We start from the raw sequence: 24,088 nt of genomic DNA, 5'->3' as shown, positions 1-24,088 counted from the left end.
CATTTTTAAAAGTTGACCGTTGAATTTTATAGACATATGAATATATGATGATCGTTGGCTATAGTCATATAGTCCTCTGGAAGACCAAACATTAGTGCATGGCTTAATTATATCTTGTCAAATGATGATCAACTGTGTTTTTTCTTTTTTATATTTACTTTTGATTTCTTGGCTAAACATCTTCATTTGCAAGTAATTTTGTTTGTGGTAATAAAAATAAAGTTCTGAATTAAGTAAATTTATTGGAAAGTCCGGACCGAGACCGTCCGGTGTCCGACTGGACCGATAAAATAAACGGTCTTGGACGGTCAATGGACAAAGAATTCTTGAGAGTGACCGTCCGAGTCCGCCCGAATAAATAGGTGGTCACTAACAGTTTATGTCCGAGTCGACCGGTTCGATGAAGTTAGAGTCCGGTACCGACCGGTCCGGACCGATTCCCACCCCTAGGCAGAGTACATAAAAAGTTATATTATGCCCAGTACATAAAATAAATTCCGGTACACAAGAAAATTCCTGATACAAAAAGTGTCTATGTGACATCCCATGTTTTCAAGTTTAGTTGAGGGATTATTTGACATTTGGGTCAAGTCAAAACAGGGGCTAAATTAGTAAAACGTCCAAACTTGGGGGTATTTTGCAATTGGGACAAAACTAAGGGACTTAAAAGGAACTAAGTAAGCTGACCACCTTATACAACGACACGTGGCATCATTTTGCCTTAAAAACGAATTTGCCGTGCATGCATGTGGGACGTGTTGGAAGGGGATAAAGTTTGATTATTTTAAAAATTATACGTGGACCCCACTTCATACCAATTTCCTTTAACCCACTTTTACACCCACAACAACAGAGAACATATATTATGAAATGGGTTTGGTCGTGAGGTTTGGGAGTTTAATGGATTTTTGGCCGTGAGGGTTTCGAAGTTATTTTCGTCGATTTCTTCCTGCCTGATTGTCGGAATTCTGTGAAACTTGTTCCAGGTAATCCCATTCGACTTGTTCTACATATCTATCCGTTTAGAAATTTCAATTTCGTCCGTATTTGATGGATTTATGATGGTTATTTCGATAACTGTATAGTTATACTAATTTTATTTGGGATCGAAATTTGGAGCTATTTAGACGATTATTATTCGATTTCTTCTAATGATTTATGTTCAGGATCATGTTTAGAATGTTATGGACTATTTTGGGGTGACCATATATAGACGGGGTGTTGCCGAATTATTTTACGGCTCGAATTTCATATTTGGACTAGTTTTGAGAATGAACTGAAATAGAGATGGTTACCCGAATTTTGTTATATTTCATAGGAATAGACAGTTTCAGCTATAGATGTATATGGTGTGGTTCATTATATGATTTGTCAGCTTATGGAGACTAAGAAATAGAATTTATAGGAAGTTGGTTGATTGGTTCGTAGGCATTTCCGATATTCAGGAGACATAGGTACGAAGTTAGAGATCGATTCGATAGACACTTGAAGTGTTCCGAAGATAGCGAATTTGCTTTTAAGTTTTCATGGTTTTGTTTTAATTATTCTTTTTATTTACGAAGGTTCTTATCGAAGAACCTAATGTTTCTATTCGATTTTTGGTTATTCTTCCTTATCCCAGAGTTTGCGAATGAGGAGGAATTGGGTCGTCTGGTAGGTGGGGAGTCTTTGGTGATGCAAGGACTGAGGTAGGGGGTTCTAAATCCTTTATCCAGCATGGTTTTATAGATAATGAATATGCTAGATTATACAGTTATATATGCGCCATTATAACTAGAGTTTAGGTAGCATGAAACTCGATTTATGTGATGAACTGAAATATGCTTGAAATGTTTTGATGCGATATGAGAAATGTTTTCGAACTGATTTACGATGATTGTGAACTACTGGGATTTTCTTGTATGTACCCGACTGCGGATTATGTCAACCTACGGGCACGTAGCCATTGAGGGTAGGATGACATGTGGACACGGTTGTGATCCGTGTGAGACCGGTGAGGTGGACGACACTAGTCATGAGACCTGTGGGAGTAGAGTGCTTCACTTGCTGCCCATTGGTGCTCGTGCCTCCAGTTCGAGGCTCAGGGACGTACTCCTGGCCGCTCGTCTGGGAGGTGACATTGATTGGGAATCCCTCTGCTTTGTGTGTGTGATATGGCTATTGGTTGTTCCACTTCCGTGTTTGATAAGATAATGAATTGAATATGAATATTGGTTTTGATATACGAATGAAACTGATTTTGAAAAATCGCATTAGATGCATGACAGGGTACCGAAGAGAATGAGGTTCAGGTCCTTCCATGGGTATTGGGGGACGGCTCTCTTATTCGAACTCGGTGATCAAAAACTTATTTAGATACTTAAGGTATATATGTATCATGAGGTAGACTCTTCAATGATTGCGGAGTCCCTTAGTGGGAGAGGGGCTTACCGGCTAGGGGTAAGTCTCTTTCTCGAGGAGACGTAGTGCATTAGCTAGTGCCATAAATGGGCAGGTACTATCTAACGCACTCTAGGTTCTCCTGAGGAACTCTCCTCTTATTGGGAGCGCACCATGGGTGGGCAGCTAATCACTGCTATTGCTTGCTAGATTAAGGAAAATGGTTTTGTATATAGTATATACGGTAACTGGTTTGATAACTCGCTTTGTCATGATGTTTACAACTTATTAAAGGAACTTTTGAAAACGTGATGGGTTTTGGATTGGTCTTCTACCAGAATAACTCGTGTCGGTGAGTATTCTGACCCCCTACCAGTTGTTAGTGTGCAGGTTCTTGGTTGTAGCCTCGAGGCGGAGTGTGTATTCCAGCCGGTGATCTTGTCTGACGAGGCTAGCAGAGTTATGTCGTTTTATATGATTTTTCGTTATTTTCAAGTTATGTATTTATCGCAGAAACCAAACTCTAATATGTATATACGTAAAACTTAGAGTTGTTTATAAGTTGTATCGGTGTTGTATGAGGCGTTTGTATGTTTGTGGTTCGGGTTTCGACCCGAAATTGAGTTGAGTTTGTTTAGCTTCCGCTTCATAGTTTATTCTTGTATATGCGAATGTATGGTTTGCATGACAGGTTTACAGGTGCGACCGGTTCGATTTACAGAGGAGACTCTGTCAGATTTTTGTCTCGTCTGTGAGTTGCCGGGCGTGGTCGTGTCTATTTTGGGACACGGGGCGTCACAGTCTAATACATAACTAAATGAGTGGTACATAAAACAATTCCTGGCGCACAAAAATATTCCCAGAACAAAAGTTTCTCGTACATAACCAAATGGCTAATACAGAAAAAAATTCCGGGCACACAAGAAAAATTCCAATATAAAGTGTCTAGTACATAACCTGATTAGTACTAAACAAGAAAATTCACGGTACAAAAGACAATTCCTAGTACAAAAGTGTCCAGTAAATAAAAAAATGTACAGTACAAAGAAAAATGTCCCATAAATTTTCTTTGAAAGTAATTTACATTTTGGAAGGAATGTCCTATAAACTCTCCATCATATAAGGAGAAAATGTTTGAGAGAAAGAAATAAGTAAAGATTGGAGAGAGAAAATATATTTAAAAAAACATATAGAGATAGAATCAAATCAATGGGAAACTACTAAAAATATATGAAAACAAACTAATGAAAAGCTACCAAGAATGAGAAAAATTTCTCTTTGTACAGTCTGTTATCAAAACGTAATTGTTACTAAACCAGAAAAAAATTTAGAAGTAATATCCATTACATATTTCCAAAAAAAAAAGAACTTTAAGATTTTAAGAAAAAACTATACTTAAAACAAAAGAAACAAAAATCACAAAGATATAAAGTATTTGAAAAGGAAGAGAAAATATTTGTAGAAAGAGAAAAAAATTAGTTTAGATTTGAGAGAGAGAAAGATGGAGAGGACGGCATTAATGTAGAGAGAGAAAGTGGAGCACATAGTGTAGAGAGAGAAACTGAAACACGAGATTTATTAATGGCATTTCTGTAATTTCGGGTGACAATCTATGTAAATAGGAATAAAAATTTGATTATTGTTGTAATTTCCCCCCATGATGTGACTAGTGGACCTGCCCCTCATTCTTTATGGGCAGTGGGCTTGCTTCTTGTTTTGGAGAAAGAAACGGACCTTTTGCCCAACCCCTCTAATTCAAATCAAATGTGTGGATCATCAATGCATTAAGTACCCGAGTCAATTTTGAACAATTGTAACACTATCGAGTAAGAAACGTGTACGCAATTTCTCTAATAAGATGATATGAACTAAGAAAGAAACATGATACCTTAAAAGAAAAATGACAAATGTCATGTATTGATAAGATATTAAAACATTCTCAAGTATTCGCCTTCCTTCTAAAAATACAAAAACATTTGACGTTGTCACTCGATTTACAAGAATGCATTTTTTATTACAATCACAAAAAAGAATGCACCATGAATAAAAACACAAAAAGTATTGTTTAGTGTCAACCTTAATCAATCGGTAATATACAAATACATAAATCATATCATTTAGCATTACAAACCACCTGCCTCATAAAAACTAGGTTGTCGAATGTCGATAAAGAAACCTTCCCGTCATTCGTAGAACCTTAGCTCCTCATCAACTCCTAATCCATCAATCACAATTTTTTACAACCATCGTATTAATATAGTGTTCAAATTTTGTTTGTTAATCATATAAAATTACGAGAACGGTTATGGCATGTCATACACCGGACCCATGTCCGGCAGTTCTTCAGATACACTCCAAACCTTAACCGATTTATCCAAACTACCACTGTAAACTATAAACTTCGGACAAGGACTCTCTTTTGATTTTTCATCGTCTTCGACGGCTAAGCATTTTACAGGACCAGTATGACCCGTTAAAACAGACAAACAACTGTGTTCTCCATTATCTCTTCGCCACACGCAAATCGTCTTATCAGCCGATCCACTAAAAATCAACTTCCCAGCTGCAGCTATACATAAAATAGCAAGCTTATGGCCTTTAAGTGTACCTCCATGAGACAGTTGTTTTTCTTGATTCCAAAAATTTAGTAAACCATCAGATGATCCACAATAAACAACGGAACCATTTCGATTAAATGCTAATGCCGTTACCGCCGATTCTTGTTTCAATAACGGTTTTACAAACGAATGTTTTGTTGATTTGTTATCGAATTGATCTCTTCTCCAAACTTTAACCGATCCATCAGCTGAACCAGTAAAAACTAATCCATCTGAACCAGAAACAACTGAATTAACAGCATCGTCGTGAGCGTTTATCGATTCTAAACATTTAGAATCTGAAATTCTCCATACTTTTAGGGTTTTATCCCAAGAACCAGAGTAAAGAATTCCTTGTTCTTCATTTAAACTTAAACAAGAAATTGCATCAGAATGTTTGATCCAAAGTGAACGATGACCTTTAACTTCAATATAATTACTAGGTTTCATTGAACTTTTAATCAAATCTTTTAAACAAGGAAGAGTTCCTGCTCGTTTATGAACACTTGGATTCTTAATAGATACTTTCCAAACACGAATTTTACCATCTTGATGACCAGTAAAGATTTTATCACCTGAAATCACAATAGCTTTAACTAATCCACTAGCTGATTTGAAAGCAGAGAATTCTTTTAGGTTTTTCCAAACTCTAATGTTCTTCGAATCAGATCCAGTATAAAGAAGTTCACTAGTTGCAGCTAACGAGTAAATATGACCTTCTTCACGAACAAGCGATCCAATTAAACCATTAGAGAAAGGAGAATTTTGATTATATGGAGTACTAGGAGATCTTGACCATGGAGATTTGGTATAAGGAGATTTATTACAAGGAGAAACTTCGTAACTCATTCGATTTCGATCATAACATCCAGGACTAACTTCTGATACACAACTGTTTCTTGCTGCGAAATCATCGTCATCGTTCGTCGTTGAAACTCCAGGATCTGAATAAATCAAGTTCCCAAATTTCGACCGTGGAATACTATTCCTATTTGCAAACATTGTGAAATGAATTCAATGAGAGTTAAGTTGATGTATCCTTTGTTTTAGAGAGAGAGAGAAACAGAATGTGAACAGAGTAACTGAAGAGATGAAGAGAGAGAGAGAGAGAGAGGCAAAGAAGCAATTAAAGTTGGAAATTGAATGAAAATTCTATTTAAAGAAAAAACGCGACGGAGTTCGGTAAAAACCGTTAGGAATGATGATTCGATGAAGGTGCTAAAAAGGTGACACGTATAGTAATAAAGAAAACGCGTCGGTTACGAGTTTATGATTTATAAGATGTCTGTTACCGGGAAACGGGGCCGCCGGTAACTGATTATTACACGTTCAGTACGTTTTTGTCAATTCCGGTACGGGGGATCTATAGGTGCTCAACATAACTGCTGTAAGCGCCCCGTTTACTACTAAAGCATCCTCAAAATTTGACTGTCAAGGGGCGCCTAAGGCAATTATTCTGGATCCTAAAGAACTTCCCTTCCATTAGTGGTAAGTCTTCTTGGAGAATCCGTACCTGACTTGGGTAGTTGAATGGTTGGGTGTTGACCGTTGAATTGGCAAGTGTTCTTTAGAAGTTTTACCTGAAATCATGTGTGAGTTGTTTTGAGTTACATTTTCTGACTGCTTATGGTTGTCTAATTTATGAGATTTGATTCGTTCCAATTTATTTTAGACCTATTTGAGTCAAGACAATCTATATAATAAAAGAGGAGGGTATCTTTTTAGAATATACCCTCCTCCCTTAATGGCTAGGATTTATCCCCACAAATGTGTCTTGGACGGTTCAGATTGAAAGGAGAAATTGAAAAAAAAAAATGTTTTTTTTTAACCTTCTCCCACCCCAAAGAGTCATTCCCGCCCAAACACACACACTCTCTCTCTAGCTCTCTGTCTTTCACTCTCTCATCTTCACGGTCTCTCCCTCCCTCATCTTTCTCGCATAGAAACTGTGAGTATCGACCTCTCCTTCTCTCATCTTCTTCGCTGGTATCTCTTCTCAGAAGGTATCTCTTTCTCTCTCCCTCTCTATTTAGGGTTTCAGGAACTTTGAGTTTTGGTTTTTATTGTTTCAAAACTTTGAGTTTTGGTTCTTATTTTCTTCCTGAAATCATAGCTAGGGTGAAATCATAACTTTGGGTTTGCTGAAGAAGATCAAATCAACCCCAGTTATTTAGCTTCTTGCCAGGCATCTCCATAACCTTGCAGTTGTAGAAAACGGATCTTTAGGGTTTCGATTTTCAGAAAAATGTTGAAGAAAAACTTAGGGTTTTGATTTACCTCAATCTATACTCTCTTCTTCTTTAGGTATCATTTTTATTCTTCTTTAGGTATCATTTTTATTCATCAATTCATGAAATAGGATGATCAACTTTTTAGGGTGAAAGGTTGAGTTATTTGAAACGTATACTTTAGAGAGAATTTTTACTCGGCTCATTTTGTGTTTTCATTTGTTTCAGTTGTAGGCCATCGCTCTCAATCTTTCTTTTTTGTACTATTTATCAGATTGTCCCAATGTTTGCATAATTGCTCGACCAATGCCGACTGGAGTTTAGGAAGCTTACGAAGTCCAGGATTGTTCGACCGGCGCCGAAGAATCAACTAAGTCAAGGTAAACTAACTTGGGTTTTAGATTTAATCTCAATTTCTGGTATGGAAGTGTTTTCTGTAAGGTCTAGATAATGAGGTTCGGGTGTCCAGATAATTCTACAGGGAAGGTGTTCAATAATGTTTTTCTCAGTCCAATGTCAATGCATATATGTATTTGGGTTTTGATTCAGTTGTATTTGGGATTGCTCGACCAATTGCAAACATTGGGAGGAGGGAGAAAAATACCCTCCTCCCTTATAGCCCATTAAAAGGTGTATTGGTATACAGTTAGGAGTATTGAAGTTGTTGGTTGCTCATTTCCTTTCAAAATAAGACACTCTGGGTTTCTTTGAAATATTACACATATAGTAGATTTATAAAAAGTTAACATTATACCATGTTCAATTTTCTTGCGGTTTTATCATATAGTAGATTTATAAAAAGTTCGGAGTATTGAAGTTGTTGGTTGCCTCTTTCACTCTACAGTTCCTGTGAATTCTTTGTCTGTTATGGTTCAGTGCGACTTCTTCCTTCATTGCAACTTTCGCAGGTAATATTTTGTCATTCTATATAGTTTGCTTGATTTTGTCGCCTATTTCCCTATACATTGTTGCTGATTTTTTGGTCTTTTAGGTTTCAGTGTGATTAAAGTTATTATTTTGCATTCAATTTCTTTTTCTTTTTGCACGTTCGGCAGAGCGCCTCATTAAGCTGGTCATGTGTCTATATAGATAGGTTCGTATGGGAACTAAAAAATTGGTGGTGTACCTAATACCTCCTTAAGAGTTAAGACGAAGCAAGATTAAAACTAAAAACTTGGACTACATTTATAAGTGTAACTTGGTGAACTTATAAATGTAGTCCAAAGGGTTCAAATTATAAGTGTTGTGTGAAAATTGGTGTTGTACCTAATACCTCCTTATTATGCGTTAGATTGGATCATCTCCATGTAAAGTTTTCATCTCAAGAGTAGCAGTTCATCATTTCAAGGGTTTCAATCTCATGTTCGTTAACTCCAGGGTAGCAGTTCCAGGTATTTCATTTAAATAAATCTATGTTTAAATCATTGATATTATTAAGCTAGCAATCTGGATGAGTTATTTAGGTTAAGTTCTATTTAATTTGACAAAAGTTTGATCTGTTCCTAGACTGAGCCCAGACAATTTGATATGTTATATGTTTCTTAGGTTAAAGTGCAGAACCTAAGAACCCATATTCATTCTCTTTTGTTTTTGTTACAAACCGAATCTTAATTGTGCGTATTTATAATCTTCACATTTATTCTCTTTTCGTAATTTTCAGTAATTCTCGATCTTCATTTTCATTTGATCGGGATGGAGAAGACAAGTTCAAGTGCAAAACCTGACCTTTAAGAATTGTTCGCATCAAGAACCCATTTGGTAATCTCTCTCTCTCTCTCTCATCTTCTTTTTTTCTTTTACAATTGGTTTTTCCTCACAAGAGTGAACCTTCTAATCTGCTTGATTTGGTAGTAGATGTGTATTAATTGTGTGTATCTATAATCAACATTAGTTGAAGATTTAGAAGTGCTCTTATATCTAACATTTGTTCTATTAATTGAGTTAATTTCGTAAGGTTATTGTTAATTTTTGCTTTTACGTTGACTTGGATATTAGGATTATTCGTTTAACTAAAATCCATCCTTGATAGATAGATAGATCCTCTTTAGGTCTTCATTCTTCTTCGAGACATTTAAAGGAATTGAATTTCTTCGCCAAAAGATAGTCCACAATAAAACCATCTAGAAACTTGAAACTAAAAATGTTATGGAAGCTAAGCACCACCAAAGAAGAAAGCAGTAATATCCAGGCAGAAAACACTTCAAACCCGCTTCCACACCTTTAGGTTTCCAGAACACCATCTATATAATAAAAGAGGAGGGTATCTTTTTAGAATATACCCTCCTCCCTTAATGGCTAGGATTTATCCCCACAAATGTGTCTTGGACGGTTCAGATTGAAAGGAGAAATTGAAAAAAAAAAATGTTTTTTTTTAACCTTCTCCCACCCCAAAGAGTCATTCCCGCCCAAACACACACACTCTCTCTCTAGCTCTCTGTCTTTCACTCTCTCATCTTCACGGTCTCTCCCTCCCTCATCTTTCTCGCATAGAAACTGTGAGTATCGACCTCTCCTTCTCTCATCTTCTTCGCTGGTATCTCTTCTCAGAAGGTATCTCTTTCTCTCTCCCTCTCTATTTAGGGTTTCAGGAACTTTGAGTTTTGGTTTTTATTGTTTCAAAACTTTGAGTTTTGGTTCTTATTTTCTTCCTGAAATCATAGCTAGGGTGAAATCATAACTTTGGGTTTGCTGAAGAAGATCAAATCAACCCCAGTTATTTAGCTTCTTGCCAGGCATCTCCATAACCTTGCAGTTGTAGAAAACGGATCTTTAGGGTTTCGATTTTCAGAAAAATGTTGAAGAAAAACTTAGGGTTTTGATTTACCTCAATCTATACTCTCTTCTTCTTTAGGTATCATTTTTATTCTTCTTTAGGTATCATTTTTATTCATCAATTCATGAAATAGGATGATCAACTTTTTAGGGTGAAAGGTTGAGTTATTTGAAACGTATACTTTAGAGAGAATTTTTACTCGGCTCATTTTGTGTTTTCATTTGTTTCAGTTGTAGGCCATCGCTCTCAATCTTTCTTTTTTGTACTATTTATCAGATTGTCCCAATGTTTGCATAATTGCTCGACCAATGCCGACTGGAGTTTAGGAAGCTTACGAAGTCCAGGATTGTTCGACCGGCGCCGAAGAATCAACTAAGTCAAGGTAAACTAACTTGGGTTTTAGATTTAATCTCAATTTCTGGTATGGAAGTGTTTTCTGTAAGGTCTAGATAATGAGGTTCGGGTGTCCAGATAATTCTACAGGGAAGGTGTTCAATAATGTTTTTCTCAGTCCAATGTCAATGCATATATGTATTTGGGTTTTGATTCAGTTGTATTTGGGATTGCTCGACCAATTGCAAACATTGGGAGGAGGGAGAAAAATACCCTCCTCCCTTATAGCCCATTAAAAGGTGTATTGGTATACAGTTAGGAGTATTGAAGTTGTTGGTTGCTCATTTCCTTTCAAAATAAGACACTCTGGGTTTCTTTGAAATATTACACATATAGTAGATTTATAAAAAGTTAACATTATACCATGTTCAATTTTCTTGCGGTTTTATCATATAGTAGATTTATAAAAAGTTCGGAGTATTGAAGTTGTTGGTTGCCTCTTTCACTCTACAGTTCCTGTGAATTCTTTGTCTGTTATGGTTCAGTGCGACTTCTTCCTTCATTGCAACTTTCGCAGGTAATATTTTGTCATTCTATATAGTTTGCTTGATTTTGTCGCCTATTTCCCTATACATTGTTGCTGATTTTTTGGTCTTTTAGGTTTCAGTGTGATTAAAGTTATTATTTTGCATTCAATTTCTTTTTCTTTTTGCACGTTCGGCAGAGCGCCTCATTAAGCTGGTCATGTGTCTATATAGATAGGTTCGTATGGGAACTAAAAAATTGGTGGTGTACCTAATACCTCCTTAAGAGTTAAGACGAAGCAAGATTAAAACTAAAAACTTGGACTACATTTATAAGTGTAACTTGGTGAACTTATAAATGTAGTCCAAAGGGTTCAAATTATAAGTGTTGTGTGAAAATTGGTGTTGTACCTAATACCTCCTTATTATGCGTTAGATTGGATCATCTCCATGTAAAGTTTTCATCTCAAGAGTAGCAGTTCATCATTTCAAGGGTTTCAATCTCATGTTCGTTAACTCCAGGGTAGCAGTTCCAGGTATTTCATTTAAATAAATCTATGTTTAAATCATTGATATTATTAAGCTAGCAATCTGGATGAGTTATTTAGGTTAAGTTCTATTTAATTTGACAAAAGTTTGATCTGTTCCTAGACTGAGCCCAGACAATTTGATATGTTATATGTTTCTTAGGTTAAAGTGCAGAACCTAAGAACCCATATTCATTCTCTTTTGTTTTTGTTACAAACCGAATCTTAATTGTGCGTATTTATAATCTTCACATTTATTCTCTTTTCGTAATTTTCAGTAATTCTCGATCTTCATTTTCATTTGATCGGGATGGAGAAGACAAGTTCAAGTGCAAAACCTGACCTTTAAGAATTGTTCGCATCAAGAACCCATTTGGTAATCTCTCTCTCTCTCTCTCATCTTCTTTTTTTCTTTTACAATTGGTTTTTCCTCACAAGAGTGAACCTTCTAATCTGCTTGATTTGGTAGTAGATGTGTATTAATTGTGTGTATCTATAATCAACATTAGTTGAAGATTTAGAAGTGCTCTTATATCTAACATTTGTTCTATTAATTGAGTTAATTTCGTAAGGTTATTGTTAATTTTTGCTTTTACGTTGACTTGGATATTAGGATTATTCGTTTAACTAAAATCCATCCTTGATAGATAGATAGATCCTCTTTAGGTCTTCATTCTTCTTCGAGACATTTAAAGGAATTGAATTTCTTCGCCAAAAGATAGTCCACAATTTGCTTCACGCTTCAACCAAGGTTAGTTTTTCCCTTTGATTTCTTTATCTAAAATTTAATATTCATGTCGGTTGGTCTTTGAATCATAATTGGACCCCGTCATTACTACCTGTAAATTAAATGCCTCAATAATGCCGGTTAGTCATCCTTTTTATTACTGAAACTATGCAAAGATCTCCAAAGTTAGGTGCTTTTTTCGATGTTTCACTTCTTAGAATCAAAATTGTCAAAAACAAAGAGCAAACAGAGTCCAACCCAGAGCTCAAGTAAGTTCTCTCTACTAGCTCAATCATTTATCATTTCCTGGTTTATTTCAAGGTTTGTTCACTGTAGTTTGCTCACTGTAGTTTTATCTTTTACTTTAACAATTTTATCTTCTACTTTAACTTCTGTCCCTATGAAACTGAATATAGGTCGAAGTCTCATTGCAGTTTTATCTTCGTAATACCTAAAGGTTAAATGCAATGGAAACAATATAAGAAATCGTCTGTCTGTTTTAATGCAATGTAACAATCTATAAAGCGTAAACGACTTCATGGAACATCCCCCATGCTAAAACTTGCGAAGTTGATGTCTGCATTGAACCTAAAGGTGTTTAAAGTGTTTGAAGTTAAAAAAAAAAATCACTTCCTGCAAGTTTTTCACTTCCATTTAGAATAGTATTTAATACTTCATTCATTTGTTTGAATTAAATGAGCTTGAGTTGATAAATGGAGAGCTAAGGTAATAATATTTTGTAATCGATGTGAAATGTGCTCGAAAGAATTGTTGTAATCGATTGGCTATTGATCTTGCTTAATATTTGTTTGCCCATTATGCTCATTAGATTATGTTCACGGAATCATGCATGAAACTTCTTTGTACCAACTTATTTGTACCAACTTATTTCACTGAAATCACCTTGGTTTGTAGTAGGAGTTTGGGTTTTTTTTGGTAATTAGGTTTCTTCAAAACTAATTAGGTTTCTTTGGTTAACATCATTCATGGGTTCTAAATTTTGATGCAATTTGGGTTCAATCATGATGTATCTATCTCTTTGGGTTCAATCATGATGTATCTATCTCTTTGGGTTCAATCATGATTATCTATCTCTTTGTACCAACTTACTTCACTGAAATCACCTTGGTTTGTAGTAGGAGTTTGGGGTTTTTTTTTTTTGTTGTTGTAATTAGGTTTCTTCAAAACTAATTAGGTTTCTTTGGTTAGCATCATTTTGGATTTTCATAGTTTGGTGATATTGCTCTCTAGAGTTCTAAATTTTGCTGTAAAATTTCGGTTAGGTTTGAATTTCCCTTTTGCTGTAATTCGGGTTCAAAATTTTCTTGAATAAAAAATTACTTTGTTGTGCTTTCATTTTCAGGTGAATCAAGGTTAGGTTTGAACTTTCATTTGATGCATTCTATGTTAAGGTGAGCTTTCATTTGATGCATTCCTCATTTAGTTTAAATTAAATCTCAGTTCAAGTACCTCCTTCTATTTAGAGTTCAAGTACCTCCATGAGCTATTCCAAAACTCAGATTATGTATCATAGTTTGGCTCCTACTACTTATACGTTTCTTTTATTTACATCTTTTCTATTTTGTTCCAAGTATGAGTTTTGTTGAGCATTTAGCCAAGAATCAAAGTAAGGTTATATCACCAAATTTATAGTATATTAATTACATTATCTTTCTTCTTAGTAATACTGTTTTATCTTCGAATTGCATTGTGATTAAAATTTGCAGAAGTGGGTGTAACCATTAAAGCTTCCTCATTGATTCATCTTCTTTGACAATAAGTGGGTTGATGAATTGTTGAATTGAGTGTAACCATTAAAGCATTCTACTTTAAACCTTAGCACAACACGACTCTTTTTTTCTACTTTTGTTGTCAATTTACAATGTTCTCCAAAAAAGAAAAATGCACATCCTTGGCCTTTAAAAACCGAAATCTGCTATAGATCCTCACTTGAAAGTGGGAGCAAAAATGCGGCCGAAAAGTTGACGATTTCAGAGTCAAATCATAACGGCATCGAAAGCAAAGTTCGCCCTCATTATTTGAATCTGATTTTGTTTCTTAAATAACACTTGAAAATCATTGAGTAGGTTTTAGAGTCAAATCATGTTACTTGAATTTAGTTTGTAAGATTCGGAGTCAAATCATAACGACATCCAGCAAACTCTCTAGACTTTTTGTAAAGCATTTGAGTAGTTTTTAGATTCAATAAGGATATTAGTATCTCATCAATCCTCTCATAAGAAAAACTTCATATTCTTGAATTCTTTGTCTATTAAAGTTCGCTCCAACTTCGTCGTTTATTGCAATTGTCGCAGGTATCTCTCTTTCTTGATGTAGGGTTTTCAAGGTAGTAGTTCCAGGTAATTTTGGCTAATTTTTTTTTTTGAAGTTGTTTGTGTTAAGTTGAATTGTTTCGTTAGTTTTCATAATTGTTTGTGTTAAATTAAATTCTTAAGGTTAAATATGAGTTTCACAGTATATAGTTTTTAGGTTATATTTTGATCATATTTAGGTTATATTTTGATCATTGTTCTTATTTGATTTTATTTGGCAGCTCCTCTCTCTAGAACTTATTGTTCGAATACCCAAACCCCATTCATAACAGTGTTCTTATCGTTCTTTGGATCCAACTTTGGAAGAACAGTAGTTGAGTTTCTAGGTCAAGTTCCATTATTAAAATTGCCCAAGTTGTCAAATTCAAACATTATAATAAGTAGTATCGCCATGGCTTCTATTAGTAACTTCTATTAGAATAAGTAGTATCGCCAGTGCTCTATTAGAAAATACTGTTCCATTATAATAAGTAGTATCGCCAGTGCTCTAGATGTGATTATGTATTTTTTATCCATTTCTTTCAGTAATTTCTATTAGAACTTCCAATACCGGAACCATATCTTCGAGCTTTAACATCGACATATACGTACTTCTTGACACTTATATCATCAGTTAACGGAAGGTATTTGATGATTTTGATGTTCCTTTGCAGAGTGAGCCATAGCTTTAACGTCTCCTCTATTATGGGTTCTGCATTTCGAACATGTTTTCGCTTATGTTATGGAACAGAGCATTTTTTTGTCGAACTTCCAAATTTTAATCCAATTGAAAAGAATTTCAAGATTTTTCTTTAGAACAATCTCTCGGATAGATGAAGAATCTTGGTTTTCGATCTTTTTCTGTTTGTATCAACAATTTAGTCTAATTGTTTGCCTCTTAATCTTTAACGTTGTCACTTCTCTCTCTCTCTCTCTCTCTCTCTACAGTTAGCTGATTCTTTTTCGTTTTTCTCTTTACAGTTTTGGTGAATTTTTGTGTGTTAGGCGATCTCTCTCGCACAACCGGTAGCTGTTCGACCCTCTCTCACACACGCACACAAAACCTCTTTCGCTCTCTCGAATTGAATATTTGTTGCCTTATTGATGATGAATTTCACTAATTTGACTATGGATTTGATCTATGAATTTAATTCATGGGCACCTTCATGTTTGGCATTTAAACAACTATATTTTATTCTGGGAGAGAGTTGAATTTGAGTTTACATTGTTTTATTAGTCTTTTGTTTTTTTGCGGTTTGAGTTTCTGTCAATGTTGCTTTGAAACTTATAGTGAAAAACAGTGTGATTAACGAACTCCATTTAATCCTAAAATTGTTGCATAGTTGATTTGAAACTTTGCCTATAAATTAATGTCTGTGTATAGAGTTTTTTGTGGGTTAAGAAGTTACATTAACATATAGAAGATCTTATTATTAACATATAGAAGATCTTATTATTCTTTTGACAATAGATCTCTTAACATGGCTGAGAGACAAAGGAAGAGAAGTTACTATGGTCTTTTTAAAGACTCGGAGCCAAATCTCTCAATATACGGACAGGTACAATATATGTTTTAGTATAATTGATTTTCACAAATTTGTTTGTTTGTTGGTACTAACAAATATATATTTTTTCTCTTAAATAGGTTGACTCCCACTTGGATGAAACGGTAATAGAGGTTTATAACAGTTGTAATTAACCAGTCTCAATATCTTTCGGTACAATGCTACTATATATATATCACAATCTTATGAGAATTTTGTACAGATTCGATTGTTAACTACAAGGGGAGTGCAGGTCACGATCCACAATACGGAGGTTTGGTATCTGAGCCATTTAATTTTTATTATATAGATTTTTATTTTCTATACTTAATATGGACATTTCATTTGAATAGCCGAGAAACATCACAGAAAATGCAACTTATATAGACAAAGGGAAGTCTGCGACGATAGCATCTGAGGTAGACTTTCAAGCATTTAAATTGATTCAGTTGTGAGCACAATATCAATTTTAATTATCATACTAAACGTGGAGGTTTCTTCCCTTAAATAGCCAACTATCTCCGTCGAGACGATCAACCTTTTACAAAAGAACAAAGAAAATATTGCACCTCAAGAATCATATGTAAAAGAAAAGACTAAAAACATAGACAAAGGAAAGGCTATAGCAATATCATCCGAGGTATATATATGGGTTAATGTTAATGGTTTCCTAGGTTGTTTTTGCTTCTATGAAGAGTTTCGCTGATGTTTATTCTTTACTACGAAAGGTTTCCTTAAACATTGACACAAATGTCATATCAAAACGTACACTTGCTCAACGATTACGAAGGGAAAGGGAGAAATTGCAATGCATTCACAAAAAGTCTACAACGATAACACCTGAGGTAGACGATAAACATTTAAGTTGATTCAGTTGTGAGCACAACATACATTTTTGTCATCATACTAAATGTGGAGGTTTCTTTCCCTAAATAGCCAACTAACTCTGTTGAGACGATAAACCTTTTAGAGAAAAAAAAAAAAAATATTGCACCTTAAGAATCAAATGTAAAAGAAAAAACTAAAAACTTAGACAAATGAAAGGCTATAACAATATCATCTGAGGTACATGTGTGACCATATGGGTTATATGTTTCACTTATTTACTTTTGTTAATGTTCATGGTTTCTTCCGTCGTTTTTGCCTCTATGAAGAATAATTAAATGTTTAATCTTTACTAATTTAGGTTTCCTTAAACATTGACACAAATGTCATATCAAAATATGCACTTGCCCAACGATTACGAAGGGAAAGGGAGAAATTGCAGCGGATTCACGGAATACAATTTACACCAATACACTTTCCCTTTATGACATCCACTGGAATAGATCTTCCACAAAGCGAGACGTATTCGGCAAACGACCCTCACCTGGGCATTCAAACTCCGGTACCCGCTGCTCAACTCGCTTTACCAAAGGCTACTACCCAAAGTAGACTTCCACATTTTGATTGTTTGGACATACATTCTGATCTTCAACCAAGGAACTTAGATTTCGACTTTGAAAGTGTCATAACAAGATCACTCACCCGTTCTCCTGTACATGATGTTCTTAATGAAGTGGATACAAGTTGCCAACATTCAATTTTTGAGCAAGGGGCATCTTCAACTACACATAACATTGTACGACCAGGTCCTACTGAAGTCAGTAATTTAAAAATGCTTCCAGTTGTACATGTACATGAAGAGCGTCATTTCTTGGGTCAAATGGATGTTTTGTGTCCCTTTTGCAAAGCGTTGCATTGGAAAGATGAAAAATTAACAAAATCGTCTAACATAAGACCTTTGTTTGGGACATGTTGTTTGCAAGGAAAAATAAAATTACCTTTTCTTATCGAACCTCCTGAAGCACTCAAAAACTTATACGACGGCAATGATGCATACTCAAAACACTTTAGAAAATTCATTAGAGAGTATAATGCATCAAACGTTTACAAGTCTGGGGTCAACAATGGAGCCAAGGGTGTTAAATGGTAGGGGGCCAAAGTCATTCACTATACACGGTGAGCTACGACATCGTACAGGTTCTTTAATACCTGAGTTAGAAATGGAGGCTTCCTACGCCCAACTTTACATATTTAACCCAAATACTGCAATCGATTGTCGCAAACGTCGAGATCGACGTCTTGAAGTAGATGTTCTCAAAGTAATCCAAGATGTTTTGCTTCAAAATAACAAGTTTGTAAGAATATATCTTCGGGCCTATGAAATTTTAATGCAATCAAATGCATCCAAGGAAAACTTACCAGCCTACTTGCATTATAATTCGTCAACAGATAGACGTCGTTATAATTTGCCGTCAACAGATGAAATTGCTGTCATCTTGCCAGGGGATGGTACTGAAAAAAGTGGAATGAGAGATATTGTTATCCACCTAAAAGGGGGCAATGGGTTGATGAAAATAAATGAATGTCATCCAGCTTATCTTCCATTACATTATGTTTTATTGTTCCCATATGGCGAGCTTGGATGGAATCCCACGTTAACTCAGTGGGATGTCATAAACAATAAATCATCAACAAGTCGATTAACTCAAATGCAGTGGTATAGTTACAGATGTTTCAATAGACCAACCGAGTATACAACAATTTTGAAGGGGGGGAAATTATTTCAAGAGTTTTTAGTAGATGCTTGGGCTGCGACAGAGCAAAATCGATTGACATATTATCGGCTAAACCAAGCCCAACTTCGTGCAGAACTTTACAAGGGTCTCACTGATATTGAGGAATCTGGATTGGAACCACATCAAGTTGGTCAACGTTTTATATTACCTTCTTCATTTACTGGTAGTCCAAGAATGATGTTTGAACTTTATCAGGATTCATTAGCCATCACACGTTATAACAAGCATCCTGATTTGTTCATCACAATGACTGCGAATCCTCATTGGCCAGAAATCACGTCAGCTCTGCTGCCTAATCAGACTTCCCTTGATAGGCCTGATTTAGTTGCACGTGTGTTCGAGTTAAAAAGAAGACATTTGATGAAGTTGATTGAAAAAGATGGAATCTTAGGTCAAACAGTTGGCCATGTTTTTACCATTGAATTCCAAAAACGTGGGTTGCCTCATATGCATGCATTAATTTTCTTTCAACAATCCGACAAGGTACGTACTGTTGATCAAATTGATAGGTTGGTTTCAGCAGAATTTCCAGATCCTAAAGAAGATCCTCTACTTTTTGAAACTGTGAAGAGTTGTATGGTGCATGGGCCATGTGGTACTCGGGACAAACATGCTATATGCATGGAAGACGGAAGGTGTACTAAAAGGTTTCCACGAGTGTTTACGGAGTCGACAACAGTAGACGTGGATGGTTATCCAATCTATCGTCGTCGCGATACTGGTAAAGTGTATACCGTGAAAGGGCATCCTGTCGATAATAGAGATATTGTACCTTACAATGCTTACCTTTCCAAGTTGTTCAACTGTCATATTAACGTTGAAGTTTGTGCGGGTTTGCGTTGCGTAAAATATATCCATAAGTACATCTTCAAAGGATATGATCGTGCTACTTTTGTGTTGGGAAAAGTAGATGAGATTCAACAATATCTGGATGCACGATACATCGGACCACCAGAAGCAGCTTGGCGCATATTTGGCCACACTTTGCATGAGGAGAACCCAACAGTTGTGCGATTGGCAGTTCATTTACCAGGTATGCACCGTGTTCTTTTTAACCCTGATGATTCGAGGGAAACAATTTTAACAAGAGCAGAACAACAAACGTCAACTTTATTGGCCTTCTTTAAATGTTGTGTTTTAAATGAAGATGCACGTGCATTCACTTATCAAGAATTTCCAGAACACTTTGTCTGGAATAAACCACAACATTTATGGACTTATAGAAAAAAAGGATTTGCAATCGGTAGAATGTATTTTGCGAGTCCAAATTGTGGTGAAAGGTTTTATTTGAGATTATTGTTGACTATTATAAGAGGTCCTCAATCATTTGAATGTTTGCGTACAGTAAATGGTGTTTTATGTGAAACATTTAAATTAGCATGTATTGCTCGAGGCCTTTTAGAAGATAATGGCGAATGGGTACAGTGTTTAGAGGAAGCTATAAAAATGAAAACTGGGCATCAATTAAGAAAACTGTTCGTTGTTATTCTCTTGCATTGTTTCCCTTCAAATCCGGATCATTTGTGGAATCAGTTTTCACTTAATATTTGTGATGACCTGGCGCACAAGTTGCGTACAGTATTTGGAATCACGACACCGTCCGAGAATCAAGTCACAGACTATGGTTTATATCTTATAAATAAACTACTTCAACAGTCTGGCAAAGATTTAACTCATTTCAAACCTATGCCTCTTTCAACTGAAAATTGGAATGATCAACCTGGGAATAGATTATTACTGGAGCACCGAATGATTCAACATGAATGTCAGACAGTAGATGTACAAGTTAACGTCGATCGTTTAAATGCTGAACAATCTTCTGCTTATAGGGTCATTTTAAATTCGGTCACCAACAATAAGGGAACCGTGTTTTTTTTAAGTGGAGGTGCTGGTACTGGAAAAACATTTTTATACAACACGATTGCAACCAAATGTCGTAGTATGGGTCATATTGTTATAACTGTTGCTTCATCTGGAATTGCTTCGTTGTTATTAGTGGGAGGTCGAACTGCACATTCAACATTTTGTATTCCCTTAGATATTTTAGATAATTCGATATGTGGGTTTCATAAGCAGTCTATCCATGCTGAGTTATTTAGGGAAACTAAGCTAATTATATGGGATGAAGTACCTATGCAACATAGATTTTGTGTGGAAGCAGTTGATCGAACACTTCAGGATATTTGTGATAACAAAAACCCATTTGGTGGTATTACTGTTGTTCTAGGCGGTGATTTTAGGCAAATCTTGCCTGTAATACCAAAAGGAGTTCGTGAACAAATAGTCGGCGCTTCACTAAAACGTTCACCACTTTGGTTGATTATTGTTGTCCTGACATTGAGTCTTAACATGAGGTTAGCTGATTCAGAGCCAGGAAATGTTGATTTTGCAAAATTCTTGGTTGAGGTACTTCCTTACTTCTTCCAACAAACAATTCATTATTTTAATAAATTATGTGTTATTACAAACCTTCAAATGGTTGACATAGTTATATTTTTTTTAGATTGGAACAAACCCGTGTGAAATTGTTCAACTACCACTTATTCACAGGTGTAAGAATCTACCTGAGTTATTGTGTTCAACCTATCCTGGATTGAATATATTAGGTACATCATCTCCAAAGTACTTGACAGAGAGAGCTATTTTATCTCCCCGTAATGATGATGTAGACTTTATTAATTTGGAGGCATTAAAAATATTTCCAGGAGAGGCTATTGTCTATTTAGCCGCTGATAAATTAGTTGAAGAGGGGGAAGACAATAGGTTTGGAGGAGGTAATTATCCCAATGAGTATTTAAACTCTCTCGATCCTCCAGGATTACCTCCCTTCAAGCTTCAACTAAAAGTTGGTTGTCCAATAATGTTATTAAGAAATCTTGCTCCAAAAGATGGTCTTTGCAACGGAACTAGGTTGATTGTGGTTCGATGTGCTCCACGCATAATTGAAGCTCAAATTATTACCGGAGATAAATCTGGAGATTTAGTTTTCTTGCCTCGAATATCTCTTACAACATCTTCTGTAGACGTTCCTGTTCGGATGACAAGAAGACAATTTCCAATTCGATTGGCTTATGCAATGACAATTAACAAATCTCAAGGACAATCTGTTAAGTTTGTTGGAGTTGATCTGCGGAGTCCAGTTTTTAGCCATGGCCAACTATACGTAGCATTGTCAAGATGCACTGCTTCAAATAGATTACATGTTTTATTACCGGAAACCTCAGAAAACTCAACTACGAATATTGTGTACCCTGAGGTTTTATTATAGCTATAGGTAATCTTTCATGATATTTACTTCTTTTTTTCATTGTACCCAAATTCAACAAGTATTAACTATTTAACTTTCTTTTTCACTAATAGAGTTGGGATCAACAAGTACAAGACTTTGAGAGGCGAAATAAAAGATATATATGGGGAGAATGGAAGCATCGAAACACAGTAAGTGTATATTGCTTATAATTTTAAAGACCTTAAAATCTATCATTATGTCATCCTAACTATTGCAATGATATAACTTTTCAGATTGTTGTGCATGCTTCTCACTGGTCGTCACGGGTGCGTGTAGATACAATTACTTTCTTAAGAGTAATTCGAAGAGCTTACATGCCTATTTTGATTGAAAACTACTTTGGTTAAAGTCTTCCAACTCTATGTATTTTGTGATACTTTTTGTATAGAATAGATGATATCTGCAAATGAATGCACATTTCATATAGAAACTACAACACAATCATACTTTTGTAGAAAGGAACAAACTTTGATGATTGTTTTTGTAATTTAAATATTTTTTGTTACCATCAACAACTATGTATGTGAAGTTTTATTATGTGAAAGGAAACTATTTTATTTTAATCTATTTATGACTCTAATCTAACTATTATGACAATCTATGATAATACATTTACATCATTAAGGTTTAGAATACATTGCAGCAGACAATTATTGCGCATCAAGCACAATTGAAACAAACATGTTTGCGTCAGGTTATTCCTAAATTTAAATAGATTCCACTTTTGTTATTTTTTGTGAGTTAGCTATCGTGACCTTTGTATTCGTTCATGCTGTAGACATTGACGTCATTATGCGATTTGGAAGAGGTCAACCTTTAACTTCTCCGTGTTCCAAATCACACCAAAGGAACATTTTTAAGAGGTCAGTACTTTTCTTAGTCTAAAATTTGGTAATTTTACTAATTAGATATATTCTGAATTTATTTTATTGTGTCCATAACTATTCAAATTGGATATTGCTCAATCGTTCCTTTTAATTGGCAACAATGATGTACCGTAAAGACGACATCTAATCAGGTTCTGAGCTCATTCTTTTATCTGTAAGTATTTTTACAAATGTCATTGATTTTTCTGTCATATTTAAATGTTTATGTAATTTTACTACTTCTGTTTACGTGTTGTACCAAATGAGTATTATTGTGGTGAGCATCCTTAGACTGGATCATCTATATTCCTACAAATTCGTATGTTATTGTGTCTTTATTAAAAGTATTAGTTTTTAGGACTATTTTCTCGCTACTTACATGGAACAAGTAGATGACAGTAACACTTGATTCTTTACCGGCTAAGATAGGTTATAGTTACATGCTCCCATTGCAATACCTTTTTAGATAAAGTATGTTGTGTCAGAGTCGTACATCAACTCACTTTCTGGGTAATGATATGGTTACATGCTCTCATTGCAATATCATTACTTTACGTGTTGTTAAGATCTTTCACTGTGATGGTTCTACATTGACAGTGTGATGTTATATGTTACTAATTTCTGTGATGTTATTCAGGTACCTTAAACGCGATATTTGGATGAACATGAGATATTTTTCTGAAGAAGACCTGCGACCTCTTTTAATAGTAAGTCCTTATTAAATTTACCTATCAGTGTAGTAAACTGTGAACTGATATGACGAATAAATACCGAAACATTCATTCAGCTGTAACTTATAATCATCCACAATGTACTTGGTCTATAATGCATATGAAAGAACTGTCCGTGCCCCACGGGCACGGGTTACACCCTCGTTCAAATATGATTCACATGAGACATATGGAGACAACAAGTGAAAAAACACAAATTAGATTTAACATTAAGATGGAATGAATTGTGATTTGAGGTCTGAATTTATTCAAGTTAGATTTGAGAATGTTGGATTTCGTCTCATTAGCGATGTTTGATGTCTGACTCATTTGAATGGTCGATTCAAGTTGATTAAAATTCATATGAGTCAAATTTATTCAATATGGGTCAGGTTTGGATTTAGACGGGTCGGAGTATCCAGATTCAGACGAGTAGACGATGAGAAGAAAAACACATACACCAATTAAAAATTATAGTTGATTTATTTAAAGCCTTTACTTGTTTTGGCCAGAGACACAAACGTCATTTTAAGGTTGCTGCAAACGACATGCTCTGATTAAGACTTCATTTATCTTTGACTTAATTGACCAGAAGTTACGAAGGGTAATTTATTTAGTACTAAGCAACATGTGTAAAAAAAAACATAAAGTCAACCTG

The 24,088-nt window shown here is 35.2% G+C and overlaps 2 protein-coding genes and 3 long non-coding RNA genes across 13 annotated transcripts; 4 read left to right on the top strand and 1 right to left on the bottom strand.

The window, feature by feature from the left end:
• Window positions 1–843: 843 nt before the first annotated feature.
• Window positions 844–3,016, top strand: LOC147545312 (uncharacterized). Of its 2 annotated transcripts, XR_015223513.1 has the most exons (3): window positions 844–986; window positions 1,622–1,688; window positions 2,756–3,016. It is a non-coding gene; the product is annotated as an uncharacterized LOC147545312 (long non-coding RNA). The 2 variants fall into 2 exon arrangements; XR_015223512.1 differs by lacking the exon at window positions 844–986 and having other exon boundaries at window positions 1,612–1,688.
• Window positions 3,017–4,370: 1,354 nt separating this feature from the next.
• On the bottom strand, window positions 4,371–6,098 carry LOC147545311 (protein JINGUBANG-like). Its single transcript, XM_086638482.1, has one exon. It carries the CDS (start codon window positions 5,976–5,978, stop codon window positions 4,683–4,685), a length of 1,296 nt encoding a protein of 431 aa, XP_086494608.1. The 5' UTR covers window positions 5,979–6,098; the 3' UTR covers window positions 4,371–4,682.
• Window positions 6,099–6,802: 704 nt separating this feature from the next.
• On the top strand, window positions 6,803–9,310 carry LOC147545310 (uncharacterized). Of its 3 annotated transcripts, none has more exons than XR_015224025.1 (6): window positions 6,803–6,924; window positions 7,479–7,584; window positions 8,049–8,112; window positions 8,496–8,595; window positions 8,865–8,962; window positions 9,234–9,310. It is a non-coding gene; the product is annotated as an uncharacterized LOC147545310 (long non-coding RNA). The 3 variants fall into 3 exon arrangements; XR_015224026.1 differs by having other exon boundaries at window positions 6,803–6,979; window positions 9,238–9,310; XR_015224024.1 differs by having other exon boundaries at window positions 6,803–6,979.
• Window positions 9,311–9,442: 132 nt separating this feature from the next.
• Window positions 9,443–15,754, top strand: LOC147545309 (uncharacterized). 6 transcript variants are annotated; one of them, XR_015224023.1, is made up of 7 exons: window positions 9,578–10,055; window positions 10,254–10,359; window positions 10,824–10,887; window positions 11,271–11,370; window positions 11,640–12,112; window positions 14,404–14,448; window positions 15,382–15,754. It is a non-coding gene; the product is annotated as an uncharacterized LOC147545309 (long non-coding RNA). The 6 variants fall into 6 exon arrangements; XR_015224019.1 differs by lacking the exon at window positions 15,382–15,754 and adding an exon at window positions 14,643–15,334 and having other exon boundaries at window positions 11,640–13,500; XR_015224018.1 differs by having other exon boundaries at window positions 9,443–10,359; window positions 11,640–13,500.
• Window positions 15,755–18,381: 2,627 nt separating this feature from the next.
• LOC147545308 (uncharacterized) lies at window positions 18,382–22,414 on the top strand. The gene is made up of 4 exons (XM_086637675.1): window positions 18,382–20,971; window positions 21,069–21,839; window positions 21,926–22,003; window positions 22,088–22,414. The coding sequence occupies exons 1-2, from the start codon at window positions 18,479–18,481 to the stop codon at window positions 21,831–21,833; spliced, it is 3,258 nt and encodes a 1,085-aa protein (XP_086493801.1). The 5' UTR covers window positions 18,382–18,478; the 3' UTR covers window positions 21,834–21,839; window positions 21,926–22,003; window positions 22,088–22,414.
• Window positions 22,415–24,088: the final 1,674 nt, after the last annotated feature.

The sequence above is a fragment of the Eschscholzia californica genome, unplaced genomic scaffold (genome assembly GCF_041429995.1).
Source record: "Eschscholzia californica isolate CP2 unplaced genomic scaffold, dmEscCali1.0.p SCAF_4, whole genome shotgun sequence".
Lineage (NCBI taxonomy): Eukaryota > Viridiplantae > Streptophyta > Magnoliopsida > Ranunculales > Papaveraceae > Eschscholzia > Eschscholzia californica.
This window is presented reverse-complemented; position numbering and strand designations above follow the sequence as displayed.